The sequence below is a fragment of the Manis pentadactyla genome, chromosome 9 (assembly GCF_030020395.1).
Source record: "Manis pentadactyla isolate mManPen7 chromosome 9, mManPen7.hap1, whole genome shotgun sequence".
NCBI lineage: Eukaryota > Metazoa > Chordata > Mammalia > Pholidota > Manidae > Manis > Manis pentadactyla.
The window spans coordinates 21,563,992-21,591,947 of NC_080027.1; the positions used below are offsets into that span (position 1 = coordinate 21,563,992).

General features: G+C 35.4%; 3 protein-coding genes and 1 pseudogene across 3 annotated transcripts; 3 read left to right on the forward strand and 1 right to left on the reverse strand.

Annotated features, from left to right (window-relative positions):
- The first annotated feature begins 3,166 nt into the window (after window positions 1–3,166).
- On the forward strand, window positions 3,167–4,111 carry LOC130684844 (olfactory receptor 5F1-like). The gene has a single exon (XM_057507089.1). The coding sequence runs from the start codon at window positions 3,167–3,169 to the stop codon at window positions 4,109–4,111; it is 945 nt and encodes a 314-aa protein (XP_057363072.1).
- Window positions 4,112–5,248: 1,137 nt separating this feature from the next.
- Window positions 5,249–9,475, forward strand: LOC130685015 (olfactory receptor 10AG1-like; annotated as a pseudogene).
- A 2,208-nt stretch (window positions 9,476–11,683) lies between these two features.
- Window positions 11,684–12,676, reverse strand: LOC130685016 (olfactory receptor 5T1-like). The gene has a single exon (XM_057508183.1). It carries the CDS (start codon window positions 12,674–12,676, stop codon window positions 11,684–11,686), a length of 993 nt encoding a protein of 330 aa, XP_057364166.1.
- A 13,097-nt stretch (window positions 12,677–25,773) lies between these two features.
- Window positions 25,774–26,739, forward strand: LOC130684841 (olfactory receptor 10AG1-like). Its single transcript, XM_057507087.1, has one exon. The coding sequence runs from the start codon at window positions 25,774–25,776 to the stop codon at window positions 26,737–26,739; it is 966 nt and encodes a 321-aa protein (XP_057363070.1).
- The last annotated feature ends 1,217 nt before the right edge of the window (window positions 26,740–27,956 follow it).

Below are 27,956 nucleotides of genomic sequence, written 5' to 3' on the forward strand. Positions count from 1 at the left end.
CTGGTTTGTGGGAACCAAATTCCCTCAACTTTTGTTTGTCTCGGAATTGTTTAATCCCACTATCATATTTAAATGATAGTCGTGCTGGATACAGTATCCTTGGTTCAAGGCCCTTCTGTTTCATTGCTTTAAATATATCATGCCATTGTCTTCTGGCCTGTAGGGTTTCTGTTGAGAAGTCTGATGTTAGCCTGATGGGTTTTCCTTTATAGGTGACCTTTTTCTCTCTAGCTGCCTTTAAAACTCTTTCCTTGTCCTTGATCTTTGCCATTTTAATTATTATGTGTCTTGGTGTTGTCCTCCTTGGATCCTTTCTGTTGGGGGTTCTGTGTATTTCCGTGGTCTGTTCGATTATTTCCTCTCCCAGTTTGGGGAAGTTTTCAGCAATTATTTCTTCAAAGACACTTTCTATCCCTTTTTCTCTCTCTTATTCTTCCGGTATCTCTATAATACATATATTGTTCCTTTTGGATTGGTCACACAGTTCTCTTAATATTGTTTCATTTCTGGAGATCCTTTTATCTCTCTCTGTGTCACCTTTTATGCGTTCCTGTTCTCTGGTTTCTATTCCATCAATGGCCTCTTGCATCTTTTCCATTCTGCTTATAAATCCTTCCAGTTTGTTTCACTTCTGTAATCTCCTTCTAGACATCTGTAATCTCCCTCCCGATGTCTGTATTTTCCCTCCGGCTTCATCCCTTAGCTCTTGTATATTTCTCTGCATCTCCATCAGTATGTTTATGATTTTAATTTTGATTTATTTTTCAGGAAGACTTGTTAGGTCTGTCGCCTTCTCAGGTATTGTCTCTGTTATCTTGGTCTGCCTGAAATTTTGCCTTTTCATGGTGATAGAGATAGTTTGCAGAGCTGGGATGAGTGACGGCTGGAAGAACTTCCCTTCTTGTTGGTTTGTGGCCTTCCTCTCCTGGGAGAACAGCCACTTCTAGTGACTTGTGCTGGGCAGCTTGGCACAGATGGGCCTTCTGATTCTTACCCGGCCGCTATGGAGTTTATCTCCGCTGTTGCTGTGGGCGTGGCCTGGCTCAGGTTGCTGCTCCAAAGTGGTGGAGCCGCGTTGGAGGGCGAATGGCCAGGAGGCTATTTATCTCCATGAGGGGCCTCTGTGCTCCCTGCTGCCCAGGAGGTTAGAGTGCCCAGAGACTCCCAGATTCCCTGCTGCTGGACTAAGTGTCCCAGGACACTTCCATCCGGTTGTGAGGTCCCTGTCCCTTTAAGACTTCCAAAAAGCTCTTGCTTTTCTTTGCCCCCAATGCGCCAGCTGCAGGAACCCACTCACAGGTCTTACTATCCTTGTTCCCCAGTATCCAGGACCCCATGCATGCACTGTGTCTGCACTCTGGTGTGGATGGCTAAGTCTGGCTATTTAGCCGTCCTGGTTTCCCTCTCCCTGGGGTGTGGGGCGCTCGGGTCCCTCCAGGCCAGGGCTTGTATCTTACCCCCTTCACGAGGCTCTGGGTTCTCGCAGGTGTGGATGTGATCTGGATGTTGTCCTGTGTCTTTTGGTCTCTCTTTTAGGAAGAGTTGTCTTTGTTGTATTTTCAAAAATATATGTGGTTTTGGAGGAGATTTCCACTGCTCTACTCACGCCGCAATCTTGGCTCTGCCTCCTATTCTTGTATTCTTTATGTTTCAAGTATTGATAGCTTTTTTCTTCATAACATTTCTTCTCTTGCTTATTTGATAACTCTTTGTGCTGATCTCCTCATGTCTTTCTTCACATTTCTGGTCGCTTAGCTATGAATTATTTTAAGTTTTTCCATTTCTTAAAATATTAATTGAGTCTCATACATTAGTAACTAAATGTATATTTGGTAGGTGTCAGATGGGGGTAGTTTTTCATTGCATGATGATGGGATCTGTATGGGTCAAGTTTCTAAGTGGTATCTTGCACGATGCTACAGATTATTCTTTAGATGCAGAAATAATCTACCTGCTCAATAATAGGATCATTGGGGTTACTAGAAGACTCCCCACCCACATACACACAGGCACATTACCAATGGGAAAAATAATAATTTGGTATTGGGCTATAAACCAAGTTGGAATAAGCTAAAAATACAGACAGGCAATAAAATAGCCACTTAATTTTTTTCACTTTGAAGACTTTGTAGTGACATAGAGGCTAGGAATGACTTTATGATGCAAGCCTCCATATTGTTTGATTCCATATTTCTGCATGTGATCACATTTTGTTTTCTTTTGAGACTGGAGTTTCCGCCTTTGGAGGATTGACTACCAATTAAAACCTTTATCTAGTCACTATGGTTACCCCATCTTCTTTAAGAAAGACAAAATAAAAGAGCAGTAACATGCATGTAGTCAGAAGGTGTCTCAGATATTTACCATTAAGTAGTTCAGGTTCCCATTGTATTTACATTCATCTAAAAAATGAATTTTTTTCCTTATTTTTAAGCTCCAACTTAGAAACCCTAAGACAAACCAAAGAAAAGAATAGAGACAGGTAAGACACTGGGAAGGACATTATAAGGATTTTGAGCTGTTCTTCTCTGAGGTGGAAAGATGATGTCTCTGCTACCACATGACATTAATTTGATAGTGTACTTTGGAAGGAGAACAATTGTTTTGTTCACTTTCAAAACACTGTAAAATCATTCTTAAAAATGTGATGTCAAAATTTTGGTCACTATTGCTGCTTGGGGTGTACAAGAGTGATTACTGGGAGGCAGTGTATGAATTTTGGAGCTGAAGGATATACAGAATGGTTGTTGGGAAGAAAACGAAGTTCAGTTGAGTTAAACTCACGTACTGTTCAGAGAATGGGAGAGGCTTCAGCCAGGATATTTCTATCCTTTGCAATTTGGATGTGGGCCAGTAGAGAAAGAATAGAACAAAATATGGTGCATTTGAAGAAACAGAAGTGGAATCTGTAGACTTATACCAGTGATTTGAAAACCTGCAATCCAGAGTCAATACAGAGAATTGATTAATCAACTTAAGTTTCTTTCCGCTTGTCCACTGATTTTCCTCTTACTATGTACTGTATTTGGTGTTATAATATCCTAAACTGGTTTCTTTCCCCATGTCTGAATAACGATTTATTATTCCTTCATTAACGATTCTATTATTTCTTATAAACACGGGAGAGGAATATATTTGCAAGTTTAAAAAACTGCATTTGTCACAAATGACCAGAGAAAATTACACTTCGCTGACTGAGTTCATCCTGTTGGGATTAGCAGACACAATGCAGCTGCAGATTGTCCTCTTCCTGCTCTTCTTGGTGATTTACATGCTTACAGTTTGGGGGAATGTGGGGATGATCCTCTTAATCAGGACCGATGCCCGACTTCACACTCCCATGTATTTCTTCCTGGCTAACCTGTCCTTTGTGGATGTTTGCTATTCATCAACCATCACCCCAAAGATGCTGGTAGGTTTATTATCAGAGCAGAAAACCATCTCCTTTGCTGGCTGCTTTGTGCAGATGTACTTCTTTATCGCATTGGGCACTACTGAATGCATCCTCTTTGGGCTAATGGCCTATGACCGTTACGTGGCCATTTGCAACCCACTCCTTTACTCCCTGATCATGTCCAGAACAGTCTGTCTTCAGATGGCAGCAGGGGCTTTCGCAGCAGGACTTTTGAACTCCATGGTGAACACGAGCTACATCAGCAGATTGCCGTTCTGCGGTTCCAATGTCATCCATCACTTCTTCTGTGACAGCCCTCCACTTTTTAAGCTCTCGTGTTCTGACACACACCTGAATGAGAGCATCTTTTCCGCATTTGCTGGTGTGAATATGGTCGGGGCTCTGCTGGTCATCCTCGCCTCCTACTCCTACATTCTCTCCTCCATCTTCCGTCTGCGTTCAGGGGAGGGCAGGCGCAAAGCACTGTCAACCTGTGCCTCCCACCTGACCGCTGTGATTCTGTTCTATGCCACCTCCATCTACACTTACCTGAGACCTAGTTCCAGCTACGCCCTGGATCAGGACAAAGTGGCCTCCGTGTTCTACACGGTGGTGATTCCCACGTTGAATCCTCTCATCTACAGCCTCAGGAATAAGGAGGTAAAGAAGGCTTTATGGAATGTAATTACCAAGAAACGGATCCCTTCACTTTTGTGACTTGTTTGGTTAATTTTCTGAACTAAACAGAGTATTTAATGAACTTTCAAAGGTTGGTTTAAGCTTAACGTTTTCATTGGAGAATTTTCTCATTAATCACATCGTGTTAACACTTAAGCATATATATCCAATAAGGTGTAAGGTACACTTAAAAAATCGAGTTTATATAAGGTCATTGAACTTTCATCTAATCATTGTCTATATTCACTGTGTCTTCAAATATGTGGCTGATTTGTAATGAAATGTTGGTTAGGGAAAGAAAGCAATTCAATTCTAGAGACAAAAATCATAATATCACATAAAACTAGCCATATATGCAATATTTGTAATCTTCCCATTATTTTTTCCTTACAAATTCTTTTTCACCATTTATGATTAGTCAGAGATCGTTATAGATCACCTATGTCAAAACTCTTTAAATTTACATTTATTTCCATTTTAATTTATTGAAATAAAATTTGTGCTGGGAGATGCATAAATTAAGTTTCAGGACTATTGTTTTAATTATAACTGTAAAATCCCAAACTTATTTCCTCTATCCTCCAAACATATGTGTGACTTTGTGTAAGCATGTTATCAACAAAACTGCTCTTGATTACAATGGGCCAATTACAACAGCTCTCCTTCTATCCTTCTCCAATGCTTTCCCAACCTCTCTCTCCCAGGTGGACACATACACACAAAACCATAGGCACGTACTTCCAGTTGCTGCCAAGAGTTTAATCAGCCTATAGTTCCAAAGGAGCTTTATCATTGTTCAGTGGGTGAATCTGACACATATTCATTACAATAAGCTCGCAGATTCCCAGTCTGTAGAAATCTTATATCAATTTCCAATGAAAATCAATTAAAATTAATCTCATTATTAAAACTAAGCATTATTAATGTGGAGGTAGACAGGCAGTGGGTTTGTAAAACTCGAGGACAATAGGTGGGAGCCCGGGCTTATTGAGGAGGCGGTCACTCTTGCGGTTCTGGAGTGAAGCTCCCCGGGGCTGCCCTTCCTTGCCGGTACTATTGGGGTTGCACCTGATGGATGCTGTGCTGTCCCAGGCATCTGGGATGTGGCACAGCCGACCTTGGCCTGTCACAAAGAGGTCATCCAGCTGGACTATCCAGTGCCTCTCGAAGATCCACATGGCTGACCTCGGCCTGAAGGATGTTCATGAAGGCCGTGGTGCACGTGCACCTGTGGGCCTTGTTCTCCCCCCACAATCCACACTGGGGCCTGGCCCAGGAGGCCCTGCAGCAGAGGATCAGGCTGTTCTCAGCTGGAGGTGCTTTGGTTGGACTCTTCTGCCTTCCCTGTCACCTGTGTTTGATGGGGTCATATATGGGACCAAGATATTTCACAGATACATTCCTGTCATTAAATGATATAATATCTGGTAAAATTTAGGAATAAGAATAATGTTTGGCAGATGAAATCCAGTTATTCTGAGATTTTGATTTTTAGATATATCATATATTAAGCCATGATCTCTTCTCTCTAATTCAGCTTTTCTACATTTAATTAATCTCATTTATAAAGTCTACAAATATTTCTAAACTGGGGAGTCTTTTATCACTAATGGTGCTTTTTTAGTCATTGAATATATGCTTCTTATGTGAATTTTGATTGTACTTTATTGAGCGTAATTTTATAATTTTTTTCTTCCTTTAGAACCTGAATATTTATTAAATCTTCCATTATGAGTGTAATGTTCTTTTCCTCTTTTTATATCATCTCTATTGCTTTCTGTTTTTCCAATTTTCCCAGTCTTTTAATTCCCTTGTATGTTTAATGTTCCTCAAATATACAGATATCAACCAATGTTTTGCTTTACCAATAGTTTTGAGTAATTTATTTATTAAAATTAATACAAGAAGTTGTAATTTTGTGCCTTTAAGCTTTGTTTTGGTCCATATTTTCATCAGTAATTGGGTAAAGACAAAGAGAGACTAATTTACAAAACCTATGATTGTCACAAAGTTGGACAAACAACAAACAAGTTGGGAGAAATTAAAGAAAAAATACTCAAGAAACACATAGAGCCAAATAAACAACCCCCTAAAAGAGACAGAGAGAGAGAGAGACAGAGAGAGAGAGATGGAACATCACAAAAATTTTATTTCTTTTTAAAATGTATAAATTTAGAATTTTGTATTTGACATCCCTTATGGGAAATCTTATTTGATGAAGACACATAGGAATAGTCATAGAAAGGCTATGGAAAGTGCTGAAACCGTTGTGTGGCCCAGGGGACGGGCCTCATCAAGTTATACAATCAAGAAAGATGGACTTCTTAGGTTCTGCTTGACTCCTTGAGTGAGGAAAGCAGGCATGGTACAGGTGAGTCCCCTATGAAGGTGAGTGCATGAGCTTCAAAATACTGATAGCTTTTAGAGACATAAAATGTTAATTTGCTGGCAGTTTTACCTCTGCTGACTCCACAGAGCAATGGGAAGAAGCAATAATAATTTGTTGCATTTGAATTCAGGAAGGCTTTCCAAATCTTCCAGCTGAACAGGTCAAGGCAAGTCAGGAAGTTGTGATTATTTCCTTTTTGAACACTTCTCATGAAGGCAACATTTGAAACAGGTCTTGGATAGTGATGGGACTCGATACTGTTGGGAGATGATGTAACTCTAAACTATCAAGATAGGTTTGACCACAGTGATGAGAAGAGGTACAGCTGTATTATCATCAAGTAATTTAGAAAGAATTTTACCTGTATTGATAGAAAGCAGTGAGAACGACAACAAAGAGAATGTGTGCTGCTCCTGCCCACACCCCAGATTTCTAACAATTAAGGACGGTAGAATCTGGAAATTCCAACATTTGCACTGGTAGGTCATCCTCAGATGTTGCATTCTGAGTATAATATTCATACCAGTACATACTGCCTACATGAAGAGAATATCTTTTGCTTTATAGAAGAAAAGCCATTACGTTGGTCAATGCCAAAGATATTTTCCAGCAATGGTCATTTTTCATCTGGGTGCAAGATTACTCTTCCTGAGATTTCTTTAAACAATACGCAGAGCAATTTCCAAAATATGATTGTCTGGTACTGATCACTTACATAATCTCCAAAACCCCATTTTTAAGTAAGTGTTTCTCTCTGGATGTGCCCTTAACACTATGCATATGATAACTTGCTTTGGGCTATCTTTATCCTTCCTCAAATGTCCAGGTCAACTGTATATATAACTATTGATGCATTGATATTTTATTTCAATTCAAGATGATTTTTCATTTCAGGACCAAGACGGAATAAATAAGATCAAACAACAGAAATTATTAGTATATGTTGGTCAAAAATGCATTCATTATTTAAGACAGCACATGTAGGTATCTGACTTTGTGAGGTAAAAATTTAAACAATGTGTTTGAAGCATTTGAAATAAATAAATTCCAAATTTTTCAGTCATTAACAATACTTTTAAATTTCATTCATTTTAAGAAATGAATATAAGAAAACTATAAGCAAAAAATGGTATATTGCATTCAAATTAATTCAGCACATTTTGCTACACTAATAATAAATGTTGTCATAAAGAAAAAGAATCACTTTCATTAGGGAATCTCCTGCTGGGAAAAATATGAAGCATTTATTTCTTCCAAATTATAATTTCCTGAAAAGAATACTTGGTTCAATTTTTTTGCCCATGTCCCATTATTGTTTATGTTACCCAGGGAAATCAGACTATACAAGAAGCAGGACTTGGACACATATTTATTAAACTATTTTTCCTAGCAATGTTTAATTTGGGATTAAAAGAAAGCACTATGAACAAATATTATTATAATTAAAAATAGTTGTATGCTAAGCAGTTTTGTTTTTTAAGCAATAAGATCAATTTTAATTCAATACGTTAGAATGAGATTTACTGGCACCGTATGACTTGGAAAATAAAACATTTGGCCCTTATATTCTCATTGTATTTTTAATCACCCTCTCTAACCTCATGGAAAATAACCAATTCTAATGGTAATTTCTACTTTAATTTACTCAAAGTCTTATGTGGAGCAACACATTAGGCAGCAATCTGAGCTATATTCTTTATAGAAGGAATCACAAGATGTAATGTCAAGTATTGAAAGGACATGAATAGTCATTGGTTTCATAGGCCAGATATTGTATTTTGGACTAGATTTACTGGGGAAAAAAAATGCAGTTGGTCAGTTAACTGATAATTAATTGAGTTGGTGCTTTGACTGGAAGAAATAGCATTCTCTCTTTTTACACCGTAAGTTAAATAAAAATATCTAGCTGTATGGATTTATTTGTCTAACCAGAATAGAAATCTTATATTATAAAGCATTTAACTGTTATTTATTGAACTGATTTTTTTTGCAGATCGGTTTCATAGCTCCTGGTTTTACAACAAATCTTCTGGAGGCACAGAATACAAGTGTAGTACTTGAGAAATTATACAGACCAGAGCTCATGTCCCCATCCAATTATAAAAAAGGACAATGCAGTCAAGAACTGTAAATCCACAGAGAGAAAATAATTTGAAAATTACAGAAAGAAATCTCACCATAACAATGGAATTTGTTCTCTTGGGCTTTTCTAATATCCCCTAATTTCACTGGCTTTTTTTTTGAGGTATTCTCAGTTATCTATATGTTTATCCTATTGGAGAAGGGCATCATAATTACAATAACAAGAGTAGATCCCACTCTTCAGACCCCTGTGTGCTTTTTCCTCAGCAGTTTTTCCTTCCTAGAAATCTGTTATGTATCTGTCACTTTTCCCAGAATGCTCATGGATCTTTGGAACCAGAAAGGAACTATTCTTTTTTGCCTGTGCTACAAAAATGTGGTTTTTCCTTGTGCTGGGAACCACAGAGTGTCTCCTCTTGGCCGTGATGGCCTGTGACTGTTATGTGGCCACATGTAACCCTCTGCACTGTCCTCTAGTCAGGAACCACAGAATGTGTGTCCAGCTGGTGGTTGGCTCCTAGACCAATGGAATCCCGGTCCAGATAAGGCAGACATGACAGATTTTCTCTCTGCCCTTTTGTGGTTCTAATTAAACCAACCACTTCTTCTGTGACATCTCCCTATTATTCAAGCTGACTTGTGGAGGCATCTTTGTGAATGGTGGTCTATTTACTGTATTGTTTGTCACTGTTCTGTTTCTGTTGATACTCAGGTCCTATAGCAGAATTATTTCTACCATCCCGAAGTTGGCACCAAACCCAAGATGGACCAAAGCCTTTTACACCCACTTTTCCCACCTCATAGTTGCGGTTTTATTCTATGGATCAGCTACTGTCTCCTATGTAAAACCAGAATTTTATCAGTATGAAGGACAGACAGACCTCTCTCATTTCTATGCCATTCTGACCCCAATGTTCAATCCTATGATATAAAGTCGGAAGCACAAAGTTGATAGAGGGGCTCTAAGAAAATTTCTTCCCAAATTACCAGCATTGTCAGACATTTGAACTATCAGAAATTATAGTTTTATATATTTAATATATATGTAGCTATATTTGAAATCTACTTTTTTCAATATTGTCCTAAAGTTTTTAACAAGCTAATAGTGTAATTTCCTTTAGTAGAACGTTATGTTCTCAAAGTTATATCAATTGTGAACACCTACTTAATAATGTACTACTTTTAAAGATCAGTTTCCTCCCCATGTAAACTAGTAAATAGAACGTGTAACTAAGCAAGATTATATTTAGAGTATATGAACATATATATGTAGTATGCAGATATATAGTATATTCCTCAATTGAAAACATACCATTTTTCCGTTCTTTTTTTGAAGCCCTTCCAGACATTACCTTAGCATTCTTCAATGCTGCAGTCATTGCTAAATGATTCCCTCATAGAAACAAAAGCCTAAATCCATATGGATATATGTATAAGAATGATGAAAAAAATCATGGATCTGTAATATAATGTTTATTGCAGCACTATTTTTCTAAGCAAAAGAATTATAAAAATTAATACTCATATTGAGGAATAGTTCAATAACTACAGTCCACAAATATAATGGAAAATTATGGAGTCATTAGAAAGGCCATGTTACACCTATGATAATGGCCCCCAATAAAGCATTCCTATTTGGGTCCATTTTTTTGTCATACCTTCCCACATTGACTCTTGATTTAGCCATGTGATCACCTTTGGCCACTGGGATATTAGTAAACGTGAATAGCACTTGGACATTAGGACCTGTCTTCTCTTACAATGGAAATATTTCCACCCCCATGAGACTCTCTTCTGATCCTTTGATCTTGGCCTGGGCATGAGAGGTGGCATCATCTGCAAGGGCATCACAGAGGGGTGGGGTTCAAAGGAAAGTAGAGGCAAAGCTGGGTCAGGACCAGGCCTGTAGGGACACCCAGAAAGCTGGGCTGGGGCTTATTGTGGGAAGGGCCCAACCTTCCAGCCACCATCTGTCACTCTCTCAATTGTGCTTGTTTTTTGTCATCCTTGAGTTTAAGTATAACTTGATAAATTTTAATGGCTAGTCTCTGTATTCTGTGAGAAAATAAAATATGTTTAATGTCTGTGCTCAGGTGAAATAATAAGGGGGGAGAAAGGCAGCCTCACAAACAGCAGGGCGATGACACCAGGAGCACTTTATCTCTGGTCTCTGGATCACAGGCTGGAATGAGGTTTCTGCAGATGCAGAGATCCAGGAGCAAAGAGCTTCGGCCTGCATCAGTTGCTACTGATTCCATGGAGAGTGGGTTGGGATGGTGCGAACTGTGGTTTTGCTGTGGATGAGGTGCTGTTTGCTCAAGCTCGTCAGATATAAGTATAAAGTTACAATCCCAACTCTGGGAGCTTATCCAATTTTAGATATATGGAGATGAAAGATAAAACTATACATTTCAATGTAAAGATTACATGTATATATGCCTCTGTGAGTTTGTGTGTACAAATAACCCCAAAATTGTATGTTGAAGTCTTAACTCTCCAAACCCCAGAATGTAGCTGTATTTGGAGATAACGTCTTTTAGAAAATAATTAACTTAAAATGTGGTCTTCAGAGTGGGTCTTATCCAGTATGGCTATTGACTTTATAAGAAGAAGACATCAGGACACTGAAACTGAATAAAAAGTTCAGTTAAAGTCAGAGTGTGAATATCGCCATCTACAAGTGAAGGAGAGAAGTCTCGGAGGAAATCAGACCTGCCATCACCTTGATCTCAGACTTCTAGATTCTAGAACAGTGAGAAAATAAATTTCTGTTATTAAAGCAACCAATCTATGGTATTTTGTAATGGCAGTCCCAGTAAACTAATACAACCAGTAACATCATATATATATATATACACATACACACACACACACACATATATATATATATATGTGTGTGTGTGTGTATGCATAGATGGTGTGTATGTGCAATTACATCTGTATTTGTGGAGATAAACATATCTTAGTAAGAAGCAAACAGATGACATGGTTTATGCATGTGTAGAAACTGCATGTGTAGAAACTGTATATGTGGTGGGTTTACTATGATCTTTATTTTAAAATACCCAAGAGGAATAGAAAGATGCAAACACATTAAAACAAAGCACTTGAATCAACTTTTTGATAGGATAACTTAATGTTTATTGTGAAAAGTGCACTTTATCAACAAACCAATTTTTCCCAAACACTCTTTTCATTGCCTCTTTTACATCTTTGTTCCTCAAACTATAGATGATGGGATTCAGCATCGGAATCACAATGGTGTAAAAAACGGACACTACCATGTCCTGGTCCAAAGCGTAGCTGAAATTTGGTCTCACATACATGAAGAGAACTGTTTCATGAAAAATGGACACTCCAGTTAAGTGAGAGCCACACGTAGAAAAGACTTTTCGCCTCCCTTCAGCAGAATGCATCCTCAGAATGGCTACCAGAATGAAACCATAAGAGATCAGGACTATCAGGATAGTGGATATCTCAATAGAGCCTGCAAAGTAGAAGACTAAAAGCTGGTTTATGTGAGTGTCAGAGCAAGAAAGAGCAAGGAGAGGAGGGATGTCACAGAAGACATGTCTGATTTCATTGGATGCACAGAAGGAGAGGCTAAATGTGGCCACTGTGTGCAAAATACCATGCAGAATGCCACCAACATAGCAGAAAATGATGAGTGGCACATAGACTCTGGGTGACATGCTCACTGAATACAAGAGAGGGTTGTAGATTGCCACATAGCGATCATATGCCATTGCTGCCAAGATAAAGCATTCCGTGGTTCCAAAAGTAATAAAGAGGAACATTTGTGCTGCACATCCAAGGAATGAAATGGATTTATTCTCTGATAAGAAATTGACCAACATTTTTGGAGTGATAACTGAAGAATAGCAGGCATCCAGGAATGATAACACACTTAAAAAATAGTACATCGGGTTGTGAAGGCGGGAATCCCCAATGACTAAAATAACCATTCCCATATTTCCTATCAGAGTAAAAAGATAGATTGCTAGAAATAGTAAAAATAAGAAGACTTGCACCTCAAAGTCATCTGTGAAGCCCATCAGTATAAATGTGGTGACTTTGGTCACATTTTTCAACTGAGTCCCGGGTGAGTCTAAATCTGATGTTGACCCTGACATTTCAGTTTTTATTTATAGGTTTTAAAAACAGAATAAAAATACAATCCACCCAATCACATCATTATGTTTTTTTCTTAGAAGAACATATTAAAATCCTTGGCAGTGAAGGAAAAGACAATGATGAGTTGGGTCCAAGTGGATGCGTTATCCTGCATAAATAGATAAGAAATTATTTCATTCATTTGTTGGCTAAATTTGTCATGTGAAAACAGTGCCAAGTTATGTGGCTTAATTGCCAATTTATTTTCTGTTAAATTTACTGCTTCTTGTTTTTATATTACATCATTTTAAGGTTCAGAAAGACAAATGAGTATAGGAATTTTTAAGTCCCTAAATATGATACGAAAAGGTACATGCCTAGAGTACTAACCCTAGATTTCCTATAGTGTGCATGAAACGTCTTTCCTTAATGTTCACATTTGGTAACGTGGGAGCAAATACACTTATGTCTTATGACTGGGTTGCATGCAAATGATAAAAATCAATGTGAAAACTATTTAATTTTTAAATATTCCCAAATTACTCAGAAATGGCGTAAGTTAAACTTACCTTTCAACCAGTCATACAAGGCAGACTTTCCCAACCAAATTATTTTCGTGTCTTCTGTTCTGGCTACTTCATTTCATTGGTGCTTCTGGAACTAGTGAATAGATGTTATTTTGGAGGTAGAAGCACCTTATATGCAAACAAAAACAGACCTTTATTTTTTGTTTTACAGTTTTGTTTCCTGAAACACACAACAGTAAGTCATCCTATTTTTGGCCCCTATAGTTTACTACTGTTTTTCAAATTTTAATACCAATTCAAGATTTTTTTCCACACTTGTAGTCATTACCCCTGCAAAATCAAATGTAAATTTTTTGATATACTACAGATGCTGATGAAGATATTCTGAATATTACCTGATAATAGATAAAATTATTTATCAAAGTGAGTGCTGAAAGAATGTAATCACTATATAAGCCACAATGAAGTATTTTATTCCTGCTCTATTTTCTTGGGCTGTCAGACTGTTTCTCATTCAGCAGAATATGAAGAAAGGAAAGTGCGTAACAACCAACCAGAATGTTAAAGAGTCACCAGTATCTGGACAGAAAGCCTCAGTCACCGATACGTAATTAAATATTGCATTTACCATATTTAGAAGCAAGATTTCAGCATGATGACCCTTGTTTTTTTCTCATCATGTCATTTTAAGGAGTGAAAAACCTGCCATGCATAGGACTGGGCTGAATTCAATGACCTAAAAATGATTTGGTTTCCTAACGTGAACCACACCATATTTTTATTATATTGAAACAGCCATACATCAGGGAGAGAATGAGCAAACCAGTTTAAAGCTATCATTAGAAAGAAAAGACAGTCAAGTGTCCTTATTTTCCCAGAAAGTTCCTCCCAGATTCATGTGGAAAATTGTCTTAATGCATAGAATAGCTTTTTCAATGTGGGGTTACCAAGCAAAAACAAATGTTTATTTAGTCCTTAGAGAATTATACAGTAAAAAAATATAATTAAGGTACATATTGATTTATTTCTGTGTTAATTCATACAACTCATGCATTTTTCATGAGAATACACACATACAAATGTGTTATAAAAAGTTCTAGTTTAATTTGAATGGTTATATTAAATAACTTATAGAACCATCAATTAACAACATTAAAATGTATTAATGTATTGAGAATCAAAATATACATTTATGTTTTAAAAATTGCTTGCTTTCATTTTCTGTCTGTCAGAATCCATGTATTAATTCCAAAAATATTTAGTAAGAGAATTAAATACAGAAGTCTGGAGTTCAAGTACTTCACCCAAGAAGCCCTTTAAAGAGGCATTTCTGTCAATAGATATTCAAGGAAATTAAATATGATTGTGTTTACATCTAAACTTTGAAAAAAAGGCTAGAATGACAAAAGTATAGATCCCAAATTTTTAACAAACCACAATGGTTCTGGAAAACTACAACCATCAGTTCCCCAGCCCCCATACAGTCAGGAAGCGTCCAGGCTAGACACCCACGGGAACAGTTTACAAGCACTAAGCTTGAGAAGAACGGACGCAGGGACAGCCGCTACCACAAACCATAAAGTGGCTACAGAGGGAGGAGCTTTGCGTACTTTATGTTGTGTAATCTATGTAGCAACCTAAAAGCTAACGAATTCAGCATCCTTTCATAGATGGGACTACTGAGGACCAGCTAGACCTACATACTGACTAAACTGACACAGCAGATTGTAGGCAGAGCCAGGATTAAAGTCCAGGCGTCTCTGTCACACCCCTTAAGCTCTTTCCACTTGCCTATATTGTAGACTCCTTGTGACATGTTGTAATCCTGCAACTGTGATCCCCTAGAATCAATACAAAATAACATCCTCTTGCACTGGAATTGTTTTAAAGCCACAAGCTTAAGTAGACTATTATATTAAAACAAAACACATAGAACAAAAAGAAATTGTTTCTAGATCAATTATATAGGTAGTAAAATCATTTTAAAAGTAATCTATATTCCTCCATGAGAAAAAGCAAGTATGATCCCAAAATACTATATACCCAATGGCTTGTTGATAATTAATTCTCTCTCTATTTAATAATTTTCCAAAATTTTAAATAGTCATTTATTTCTTCTGCCATTATTCTGTTTTCTTCCACTACAAAAATTAAAGCACTTTTCTCATTTAAAACTCTATTGAATTAAATATGTGCAGTCTTTCCTATTATCTTTATCATATTCCATGGAATTCCCTCATTAAAATTGTAATGCAACTGTGAGTTCACTAGAAATTTCTATATCAAATTTAAATATTAAAGCAAAATCTAGTTTGAGATTGAAAGTGATAGCTTCTAAAATATTTTGTAAGTGATGGAAAATCTTTTCTCTTACCTGTGGAAATGAACTTCTTACTCATTAAGGTGTGCTATGAATATTAAGTGTTTGGGCTCTTAAACCAGTTCTCAAGCTCTTCTTAATGTCCACAGGGATGTTCCAAGGACAAAACTCATTAATTCTCTTCTGGGACACAAAAGTAACTAAATGATTTCATTTTTCCCCATCATGAACAGGTGAACAGTTCTGGAGCAATGAATTACATGATAAAAAATAATAACATGAATGCATTTTGGCTTCTGGTATAAATTGATCCCTCCAAGGAAAAAGAATGTGCACAGGACTGGAAAAGAAATCTAATGACACAGGACAGACAGAGTCCAGCTCTGATACTAAATAGCTGTGTGCCATTGAGTTGATGACTTAACTTCTATGAAATCCAGATTCCTCATCCTGGGAATATAACCTGTTCACTTTTCACAGAATACTGTTAACTTATACACAAGGAACTGATATGATAACATAATCTATGACAGACTTCTTTATCATTTAATAAAGGCTGTTAAAGTGATACACTTCTAAGTGCTGTGGGAAATATATTTAAGCTCACTAAGAGTTTAATAGGAGAGGTAAAATATAAATACATGAATAGAAATTATTGACAGGACAGATGATGCAGTATGCAGATAACTAATATTCTAAGTAGTGGAACATTAGGATATTAGAGATGTGGCAGAGATAAATGTCAACATTTTTGAGTTATATAAGATCTTCTGTTGTCTTGGGGATCCTACATGCTAATCCATATACTTGTACCTGGCTAAGTACTTAACAATTTTTTTGCAAAAAACTGAACTATACATAGATGCCTGGACTTTACAACCAGAGATTCTAAATTAGTAGTTAAGGAATATTAGCTATGCAATCTGAGTGAAGAAAGGAAGGAAGGAGAGAAGGAAGGAAGGAAGGAAGGAAGGAAGGAAGGAAGGAAGGAAGGAAGGAAGGAAGGAAGGAAGGAAGGAAGGAAGGAAGGAAGGAAGAAAGGAAGGAAGGAAGGAAGGAAGGAAGGGAGGAAGGAAGCAAGGAAGGAAAAGAGGAAGGAACAAAAGTAATATTTGGAGACAGTCCAATTGTAAAAAAAGGATCTACTAATTAAATGTAATCCCAATCTATGTATTCAACGTCAACTTAGTTAAAATTAAAGAAACATTTTTTTCAGAAATTGACAACATAATTATGCAATCATATGAAAAGGCAAAGGAAATAAGGTAGTCGAAACAATTTTGAAAAAGAAAATAGTGTTGGAGGATTAACATAATTTGATCAAGATTTAGCACAAAACTAAAATTGCAAAGAATGAGGCATTGGTGAAAACACAGATATCTGTGGAACAGAATGCAATCTTAAGAAATAAATTTACAACAGAGCCAATTGATTTTTTGACAAAACTTCTAAGGAAAATCCATGGAGAAAGGATAGTCTTTTTAAAAAATGATGCTGAATGTGTACACTAGCCTTATGCCACAGAAAAGTAGACATTGACTCATTCTTTGCACATTTATAAACCTTGCCTTATAATGGACCTTAAACCTTGGTATAAAACCTAATAAATTCTATAACATTTCTAGAGAAAAAAGTAGGTTTAATAGGAAATATTTATATAAAACATTAAATTCATGAAACACAAGAGAAGAAAATGATAAATTGTTCCTTAACACAATTACATCTCCCTTCTGCCTTATGAAAGACACTGTTGAGGGAATGTACAATACAGTCACAGACCGATAGAAAATCTTCCCTAAATAGCTGTCCGGTAAGGAACACATATCCAGAGTATGTAAAGAGCTCCAAAGTCAATAATATAAAAGCAAAAGAAAAAATAATAAAAAATGGACATAAACTTGAATAACCATCACAGATGACAACTAAGCACCTAAAAGAACATTCAGTACCATTTGTAATTAGAGAAATATAATTTTAAACTACAATGTGACACCAAACGTCAGAATGACTAGAATTTTACAAGTGTAACAATAAATGACAATACAAAGTGCTCACGAGGATACAGGGCCTCGAAGCTCTCATCCATGTTGTAAGAAACAAAACAATGCAGCCACTTCAGAAAACAATCCGACAGTTTCTAGTGAAGTGAAACATACATGTTCCCTGTGACCCAGGATTCTCACCCTTTGTTATTCACTCAAGACAACAGAAAACCTATAAATACAAATCCTGATGCCAATATTTACAGCATCTTTACTTACTGTATTTCAATACTGGAAATAACCTCAGCAGCCATCAGTGAATGGATAAACTGTACATGAGTACATTATCTTTACTCATTCCTGAGCTTGCTTTATGCTGGACTTTCAGATATAACCGCAATGCTTGTGTTGCCAATAAGAAATTCATTTTTCTTCAGATCTCATATGCAGCAAACTAGTCTACCACCCCCAACCAGTTCACTGGTGATTAAGGACTGTTTTACTGAAAAATGAAATCTCTCATTTAATAATTGATACCCCAGAGTATTTCCATAAAAATTATTGTGAATATCCTTGTTCTTTTCCCCATTTATTTAGCTATTTTGTCCTTTTTTCTTTTCCAGAAAACAGCTAATTAAGAGGACTGTATGATAAGGCATTGGAAAATAACTTCTGAATGATTCTAGCTTATATTTTTAGAAGTTTACCCATTCAATACACTGATGTTGCCTCATTCTGATTTAAAAATGAAACTGCGATTCATCTAGGGACAGATTAACAATAGAACCTTCTCAAAAAGATTTTGTGGAGGGTTTTGGGAGTGGTATTGAATCTTTCATTTCCACCCCCTGAAATTCAAAACTACCAGAGATGGAGATAGCACTTAGGAGAAATTGAAATCAGTTATTTGAACAAGTTGAGGATTTTTTTCATTTCTTTGTTCTTTTCTACCTGTTAGTCTAATTCTATGTTTGCAGAAATCCTTTGACTGAATGGCAGGATCATAATAGTGACATCCCCAGTTTTTTATACCTTATTCTTTACTAATGTAAAAAATATGAATGCATCCTATTTCAAAGAAATAGTATGTGGATATAACTATATTGACCAAATATGGAATCACCTATTCTCCCCAGTTTCTTGACTTATCTATTAGTTATTTTGATAAAGAATGTTAATAGAAATTAAAATCAAAGTGCTACAGATATTTTTTGTATTATTTTTCCCAGAATTCCTGGTTGAGGGAGGTAACATCTGAAAAAAAGAAATCATTATAGTGCCTAAATAAGCAAATAGCAAGAAGTTACCAAAAAGAAAATCAAAGGTTTTTTTTGCTTTAAATCGTTCTCATTAAAATACTGCCAACTCATTTGGATACATTTTCTATTAAACTAGATTGATAATTGATGAGTGATACTGTATTATTATTATTTTTTAAAAATCTCTTTCCTTTAACGTCACACTTGTTAACAACTATTTAATTCTGATATAGCCTTAATTTATCCAGCTATTTTATCTAAGTAGAATCCATGCCATTAGTAAGATCATTTAAAAAACAAATTTATAAATGAATTAAAACAATAATTTCACAAGATAAAATGTTAAATGGGAGTAACCGACAATCAAATGACTATATATGGTGCTGATCTAGAGGAATATGGAAGAAAAGTTATGAAGAATGTTGGTTTTGTAACCATTATGGAATGCCTCTGTCCCAGTTCTCCAATTTGGCATTAAGAATTGTACCAAAACTTTTCAGCTTAGAATAACATCACTTTACTGTGTCTCATAAAAATACAGGTCAGGAATTCAGGAAAGGAATAGCTGTGTGATTATCCTCTGTCACGTGCTTTTGACTGTGGTCACTCTTGGGTATTCAGATGGTGACTAGTCTAATCTGGAATGTATAAAATAACCTCACATTTCTATATGATGTGGTAACAATGATGTGTTAAAAAGAGAAAACCCCAGTTTTGTGTAACTTTTATTCTATTGAGGAAAATGATTAAAATTAGAAAAATACATTACTAAAATAATTTAATATAAAATAAAGAATAAATCAAATAGAACCAAGTGAATGAGATTGTATTTGCAAATTTGGGTGGTGTTTAATTTAGTTTGGGTAATCAGGGATTAAAGATATTTTCCTATCATAACTGCACTATATGCACCTCATTTATCTCACCAGTAAGGCTCTCACCCAGAGAATAGAAATTTATATATGACTAAATTAAAAGAAAAGGAAGAATGAAACATAAAAAGAAAAAAAGATAATTAGACTACAAAGAGGGGAAGGAAGAGAATGAAAATTCTTCCACTTACCACTATTGTTAGAAGATATAAATATGTGTATACAGAGACACTATTTCAGAATGTACAAGGAAATTACTAGACTTTATAAATGACTTTTCCATGTTTGCTGAATTCAGTCAGTAAACAAAAATCAGCCTATTTCCTTATAAAATAAGCAAACATAAATTAACACTAAAAATATATGCCATGTAAATAGGATCAAATATATCAAAGGCTTAAGGTAATTCTAATAAGAAATATTCAGGAAGTCCACCCAGTAAACTCTAGATGATTGAGGAAATTGAAGAATAATAAATAAACGGATTGCTATGACATGTTCATGGATTAGAAAATTCAATATTGAAAGGTCAGTTGTATTTGGAGTGAATGTTTTTGACAGAATACTTTAAATGCATCATATATAAAGACATCTTCCAAATCAAAAACAAATAAATCTTGGGGGAAAAATTGAGAAGAAACTAGAAAGTTGTTTCACAAAAGAAGATGTGAATGGTCAGAAAACAAAAGAAAGTAACACATTAGCAATCAGTAAAATGGAAATTAAAACTGTAAGAGATCTATGATTCATCAGAAAAAACACAAACGAACAAGACTAACCATACCACTTGTGTAAAGAATGTGGCACAATGGGAGCTCTCATTCCATGCCAGAAAGGACCATTTTAACAGTCTTATCAAGAGAATCTTACCCCTAGGCATGTACTGGCAGACATGCATGCATACGTGTGTCAGGGCACATGACCAAGAAGGTTCATGCTTGCATCATTCATAATAGCAAATCCTTCTCAAATTAGAATGGAAAATGATAGTGATAATCTGCCACAAAGGAAGACTAAGGAATGATAACAATGAATAAAACACAATTGAATACAACAGGGATGAAGCATATTGTTAGCAAAACAAGCCAAATTAATGATGCATATATATCCTCTTAGTTAAGGTTAAAAGATAGTATTTGGATGCCCATTAATTTTATATGTATATGTTATATACATATCATATAATATATAGGATAAATAACCTTTAGGATGTAATATGTGTATCCTACATTTTTTAATGAATATATGTATATGATGAAAATTCCAATATTCTTTATTATTTTTACACCATGCTTCTATTTCTTCCTGAATCTAATTCATAGAAATGAATTGCCTTTTACCTCAAAAAAATAATCATTAACGACAAAAATCTGAATCATTTTGGATAAATGAATGAAACCATCTATAAATGGACATACTTAAAAACAATATTATTTTCAACACTTTAAACAAATAAATAAAAACTTCCATTTATTTAGAAAGCACATGGTGACACCAAATCATTCTTCCTTGTATAAATGCTTTATAATTGGATAAATAATAAAATTCATACTTTAGAGGCATCATATTGCTGTGGAGTTAAAAGATTGGATGACAATGTCCAAATTAAGACTCATTACATCAGAGAGAGTTAGCCCACATGATTATTCACCCTTAGCTGGTTCACAATCTGTTGCAAGTGCAAACTTGCTCCAATATCATGTTAATACATAACTCATACCTGTGCATGTTTTAGTGATTGATCCAAAAAGCATCACAATTGTGGTACCAGTCAATAGTGCATAGGATAATGTCTCAGAATTTTTTCTGAACTAAATCATTTTTCAGATTGAAATTTAATTTTTGTTTTATAAATGAGGTTGAAAATCTGTCTCTGTTTGCAGGATCATTTTTGTCTCTTTTCTGTGAAATGCCACATCTGTAGAGTCCATTTTTCTAAATATATCTTAGACTTTTCTTCAATATTTAAGAACAAGCCAAGAGAACCTTACCTGAGGTATCATTTGTAATGATTTCTCCCATTATATCAATTTTATTTGACTTTACTGTTGGGACTTGTTTCTTTTTATCATGCAGAATTATTAATTTTTACACATTTTTTTTTCAATTTTTGTGTCCCACATTCTGTATTTTGAGTCATAATTAAACCTTACTTCCTCCAAAATTGGAAAATACTTTTTCTTAAAATACTTTCATCATTTCACTCTCTAAAATACTTAAATCTCTGTCTCATTTGGGTTTTCCTGCTGGAATATAAGGTATTAAGAAAACTATTTTTCACTTTAAGGCTGTCCAATTGTCTCCAAAACATTTATTTTATGTGTCTATATTTTACCAATTTGGTAGGCTATTTTTATTACAAGATAAATTCTCATTGGTATTGGACTTTTTTTGGCTTAAGTACAAATTTCTACTCATTTTTCTACTCTCTCTCTATATGTGTGTATACGTACATATACTCTATTCCTACTGCGAGGAGGCCCTGGAAATGCCTGTTTACTCCCAGCACCGCACGGGGCTCGTCACCAGGGGCCAGAGCCCCTTCCAGCACAGCTGTTTCCGGGATGTGCGTCCCCAGCAGCTCAGGCCCTGCTGGCCGCTCAGCCCCCGGCTGTGCTGTGTCACCCCTGGGTCCCGCGAGGCCTCTGTCACCACGCGCTCCTCGCTGGCGTCCCCGATCTCCGACGCAGGGCTCCTGCTCCTGTGCAGGTAACTTCCCCAGTCACTCTGTCACCACATGGCCACAGGAGCTCCCTATCTTGTAAATATTTTTATCTTCATATTCATAAACCTTTAGAAATCATTTTTTGCTTAATAACAGGGATCAACACCCTATTTTTATCCTGAAAAACTGATTTGAAGCCAAGATTCTTAAACAATCGAGTGTAGGAATAAATTGTCTTTCCCAGAATTGAATCCTGGAATCCACACATGATTTGCTTCGTGTCCTTCCCCATTATCTCTGCCGGACTTTTCTCAGATTCTCATTTTATCATAAATAAAGCCTGAAAATATTCAAATCTTAAAGCTGTAAAATAGGAAAATATGGTGATATGCTGAAAAGGGCAGGAAAATGTTCTCCTTATTAAGATGTTATTTTTAATTTGTATGAATATTTTAATTTAGAAACCTATTTTAATACATTCAACAGCCAAATATAATATTGTTAAGATGGTCATGAAAAAACCAACATATTATTGTTGTACATAAAAATAAAACATTTGTCATTAGAATATTTATTCAACTTTTACACAAGACAGCCTCTAACTAGTAATTAAGGAACCTACTAGGAGAGAGAAGAGTATCAGAAAAACAAGTCCAAGATTTCAGTCCAATAGAACAGAGACTCCTATGAAGAGTTCATGATAGATAAGGTGAGATTTGGGTGTGGGTCAATTTTTGATGGTCTGAAATGATGTTGCTCTGCACCTTATCCATGACTAAAGAAATGAGGTGCATTGTGTGCTCTACTCCATGGAGAGGTTGAGAAGTATTGAAGAGAAAATATTCCAGGAACTGAAAACTTTACTAAAGAAAAAAAAGGAGAGTGCCAAAAATAGGCTTTTAATTAAAAACTTACATGTGTCATGTGGAGGAGATCCCTGGGGTAGAAATAACTAATTTTATTTAAAGAGCAGTTTATGTTTAGAAGGAACAAAATATTTTAAAGCCAGCTTGAATAAGTTTGATGAAAGAAGTGATTTCACATACGGAGATTTAAGTATCAAACCCACTATGTGAAAAACATCAGCAACATCCCAAATAAGGAAGGTAAATATGAACCTCTTTAAACAGACAGTAAGCAGTAGATCATATTGTTAAATTTAAAATAAGCATTTAACATACAGTAGCAAATGTGACACCTTCTTTAAGCAACTCCTATTACTTCTGATGCTATTAAACGAAATTTACAATGAAATAATAAGTAGTGATGTGTGAAAACTAATAACTGAAATATTTTATGTAGGTGTAGAGATTAGAGGAAACTTCATTTTGAGCCAACATAATATAACATAAGTGTTATATTTATGTGTCCAGCTTGATATTATAATGGGAGATTTAAAATAAAATGATCCATTAAATAGATTACAACACTGGGGAATCCAAAGAATATTGATTTTAAAGAAAAAAAATGATAGAATTAAGGATTTCTAAAATAATGAGAAGAATGGTAAATTCAATATCGTTTTAAGGCTTAAGTTTCTGATTTATATCAGATATAAAAATATAGCTGAGGGTTGCATAGCTTGCAACATCAAACTGAGTTAGAATATTGTTAAACATTTCCTTCATTATTTGGGTTTTTCTGAGAGTGGAGGCTTGAAATTAAATAAAACTGTTACAAACTAAGTTTTACTTTAATTGATTGAGGAGAACCTAAGCATTTACAAGAAAGACATATGATTTTATGAGAGTACATCTCTGCTCTGTCTAATCTGCTCTTGACAAATACACAAATCTTACATCTATCACATTACACATTGAGATTTCATCACCAAAAAGGTAAATTTGTGCATTGAAATTTTCTTTAGTGCTGGAAGTAATTTTATTCAAGTAATAAGAGTGAAATCATTTATATTAAATATGCCATTGATAAAAGTGATACATAATGATAAGATTTTTATCTTCTTGTATATTAATCCTTTTCTCCCTTTTAAGAATGATGATTTCATTTGAAATATGTCTTTTGTTTTAAGTACTCTCAAAATCAATTATTCAGCACCATATTAGGTGTACAAGCAGTTTCTAAGATCTATATTGATCCCAAGTAGGAAGATGTTCACAGTCCTTACCTCCCAGATCCCTTAATGTGAGTGAAAGGAAAGACATACAAACGGAATTGGCCACACTGAAGTAAAATGCTGTGTGCTCTTGGATTGCAGAGTAAATATAAATATAAACAAAAATATTGGCAGAGAATTCATGGAGAACTCTCAGCTTAAGGGTCTGGTATTTTTATAACACTGATGACTGCTTTAAGATCTCACCATTTCTACATCAACCATGTGATACAAAGAAAAGTAAATTAGTATGTACTTTTTTCCTACTACTTGGAATGGAGAGTAAAATTTAGAGTAATAAAATTTACTGTTTAATAGCAACAATAACAGCTATCTTTACAGAGAGTTTTATAAATGCCGGGACTTCTTCAAGTTGTTTTGCATATATCAAATGGATTTACTCTTATAAAAATTCTCAGGGTCAGTACAACTGTTGGCCTTTTTATAGTCAAGTGAGCCTTGGCACAGGAAGATTAAGAACTTGGAGGAGTTCACACAGCTAAGAGGTGGTGGAGTCATAATTCGAACCCAGTCCATCTTGGTAGAACTGTATTCCTTCTGCATGACACTATATTTATGTTATGCTTTGTGGACAAATTGTAAACCCACAGAATGGAGAAATGAAAGGCAGGGCTGAGACAGATTTTGTCCAGGTGCCTGAGGAGACACTGACTTTCAGGATTGTGCAATGCAGAATCAGCCCTGAAGTTTGGTACCTATGGGGTCTCACTCACCTTCACCAATTCTGGCCCTGGTAAAAGGAGAGAATGGAAAGAAATGATTACCAAGAAGTCTGTCAATCATTCTATTTAAAAAAGTTCTGTTAAAAAATATGTCACAACCTTAAGGATTAAATATTTAAGAATGTAATATATTTTTATCATATTTAATCAAAATTAATTGATTTTACAAATATTATCTCATTTAATTATAAACATACAGAAGACAAACTTAGAAAATCAAAACAATTGTTTAATATCGCACAGATATTAAAGTTAAGATTCTAACTGAATTCCAAATAAAAAATTAGATGCCAACATGCAATCACAAAATCTATGTACACATGATCAAATTATCCATCACTTGTTAAATCTCAATATCATAATCTTTCAGAAAAGTGACTTTAGTAACTTACCTGAAGTGTTGTTTTCAAGGAACAACAAATCAGGTGGAGGTGCACGCAGCACACAGGGGCACGGCAGTCAGTACAGTGTGAACACTGATAATCCTTAGGGTGTAACCCAAGAGGGTAGGAAACACACGAGTAGTGACATTACTAAATTAGAAACAATTGCAGTGCTTATGAAAACCAGTCCTGATATCCTGATACAATTTGGGGAATAGCACTGATCCATGCAGGTTCAAGTGAAAAGCACATGTTAAATTTCCCCTTTCCACAGATAAAACACCAAGAAAAACCAGTAGAGGAAAATGTAACTGAACTGATGGGATTTGTTCTTTTGGGCTTTGCGGATGTTTTCCTTCTCCAGTCATTTCTGTTTGGCTTGTTTTTAGTCATCTACATCATTATCTTGGTGAGCAATGGCATCATACTCCTAGTAACAAAACTAGACCCCACTCTCCACACCCCCATGTACTTTTTCCTGGGAAATTTTTCTTTTTTGGAAATCTGCTATGTGTCAATTACTCTCCCCAGAATGCTCATGAATCTGTGGACCCAGAGAAGAACGATTTCTTTAGTTGCCTGCGCTACACAAATGTGCTTTATGCATATGCTGGGAGCCACAGAGTGTCTCCTCCTGGCCGTGATGGCCTATGACCGCTACATGGCCATTTGTAACCCTCTGCACTATCCTCTAGTCATGAACCACAAAGTGTGTGTCCAGCTGGTGGTTGGCTCCTGGATCAGTGGAATCACAGTCCAGATAGGGCAGACATGCCAGATTTTCTCTCTGCACTTTTGTGGGTCTCATTTAATCCACCACTTCTTCTGTGACATCCCCCCAGTACTCAGCCTGGCCTGTGGGGACACCTTTTTGAATGAAATGATGGTATGCACAGTTGCTGTATTATTTGTTATGGTTCCATTTCTGTTGATCCTTATCTCCTATACCAAAATCATCTCCACAATCCTTAAATTGCCATCAGCCACAAGTCGGGCCAAAGCCTTCTCCACCTGCTCATCTCATCTCATGGTTGTAGCGTTGTTCTATGGATCAGCCACTATTACCTATTTACGACCCAAGACCAGCCATTCAGCAGGAACTGGTAAAGTGCTTTCTCTCTTCTATACCATCGTGACTCCCATGTTTAACCCCATGATATACAGTCTAAGGAACAAGGATGTCACCATGGCCCTGAGAAAATTGTTACAGAAATAATTTACTTCTTTACAAAATGAGTCACTTGCAGGAATTGATTCCTTCCTGTTGATACTGAAATGTCAACAAATATTTATTTTATACTCTTTTTCTGCCTATACACTTGTAGTTTTTCCAAATTGTATATTACCTATAATGTTGTAATGTCTTTATTTTTACATTTGTGTGCATGTCATCAATAACAAGTCATTTCATTGGTAATTCTGTAATTTTAGTGTGTGATGTTTTCTCTCGGTGAGAACTTTTGATAAGGGTTGATATAATAAACTTAATTGCAGTAAACACTCTATTATATCACTTGTTGTAAAGTATGTCACTCTATTTTTATATAATTTTAACAGTTAATTTAGGAAACAATTAGCAATGAAATTTAAATATAAATATTTTAAATTATAGTATATATGTTTAAAATACATATGTAAATTTTTATTTAACAGTGACTCTATAAGAAATAATTTCTTAGAGAAAAAGCACCTTTTTTGGTAATGTAGTTACATAAATGATTTTGATATGCCAGTATCAGTGAATATATAGCATGATTTATATTAATATGAGATTAAATATTTCTATTAATCATAGAATCTTGTGTTTTGATAAAAATGAATAGTATTTAAATATTTGCATGTAATAAAAAGAGAGAAGAAAGTCATGAGCATATTTTTCATATATTTTCCTGAGAGGATAGTAGTGATTGAAAAATTAGAGAACAGAAAATAAAGTTTTATAAAACACATAGGGTATAAAGATACAAATATCACATATAACTTGTACACCACATTTATATGCACATTGAAAATGATTAATGAAAATGTTATTCCATGTTAACTGTGAATATATGACAGTAAAATATTCAGTTATTTTGCCTTTCATGTACTGATATTTATGTTGATTGCAAGAAGCCTGTGTTATTCATGTAATCATGAGAAGCAAAGTATAAATCTGTGTTCATTGTGTGTCAAAAAAGATATGATTAGTTGTTTGTGTTCTCTCTATTATTACAATTAATTTTATTTTCAATATTTATGTTAATCTAATGAATTATTTGTATATGCAAATAGCAGATCTCTAAGGAACCAGGACCTGTCATTAATTCTCAACGTTAAGTAGAATGTGGTTAGGCTCGCACCTGTTTTAAAGTATTAACCCATAAGTGAAAGTCAGTTCTACTCACACGTATGATCATGCCTATAAGAAACTGTGAAATTATAGTGGAAATG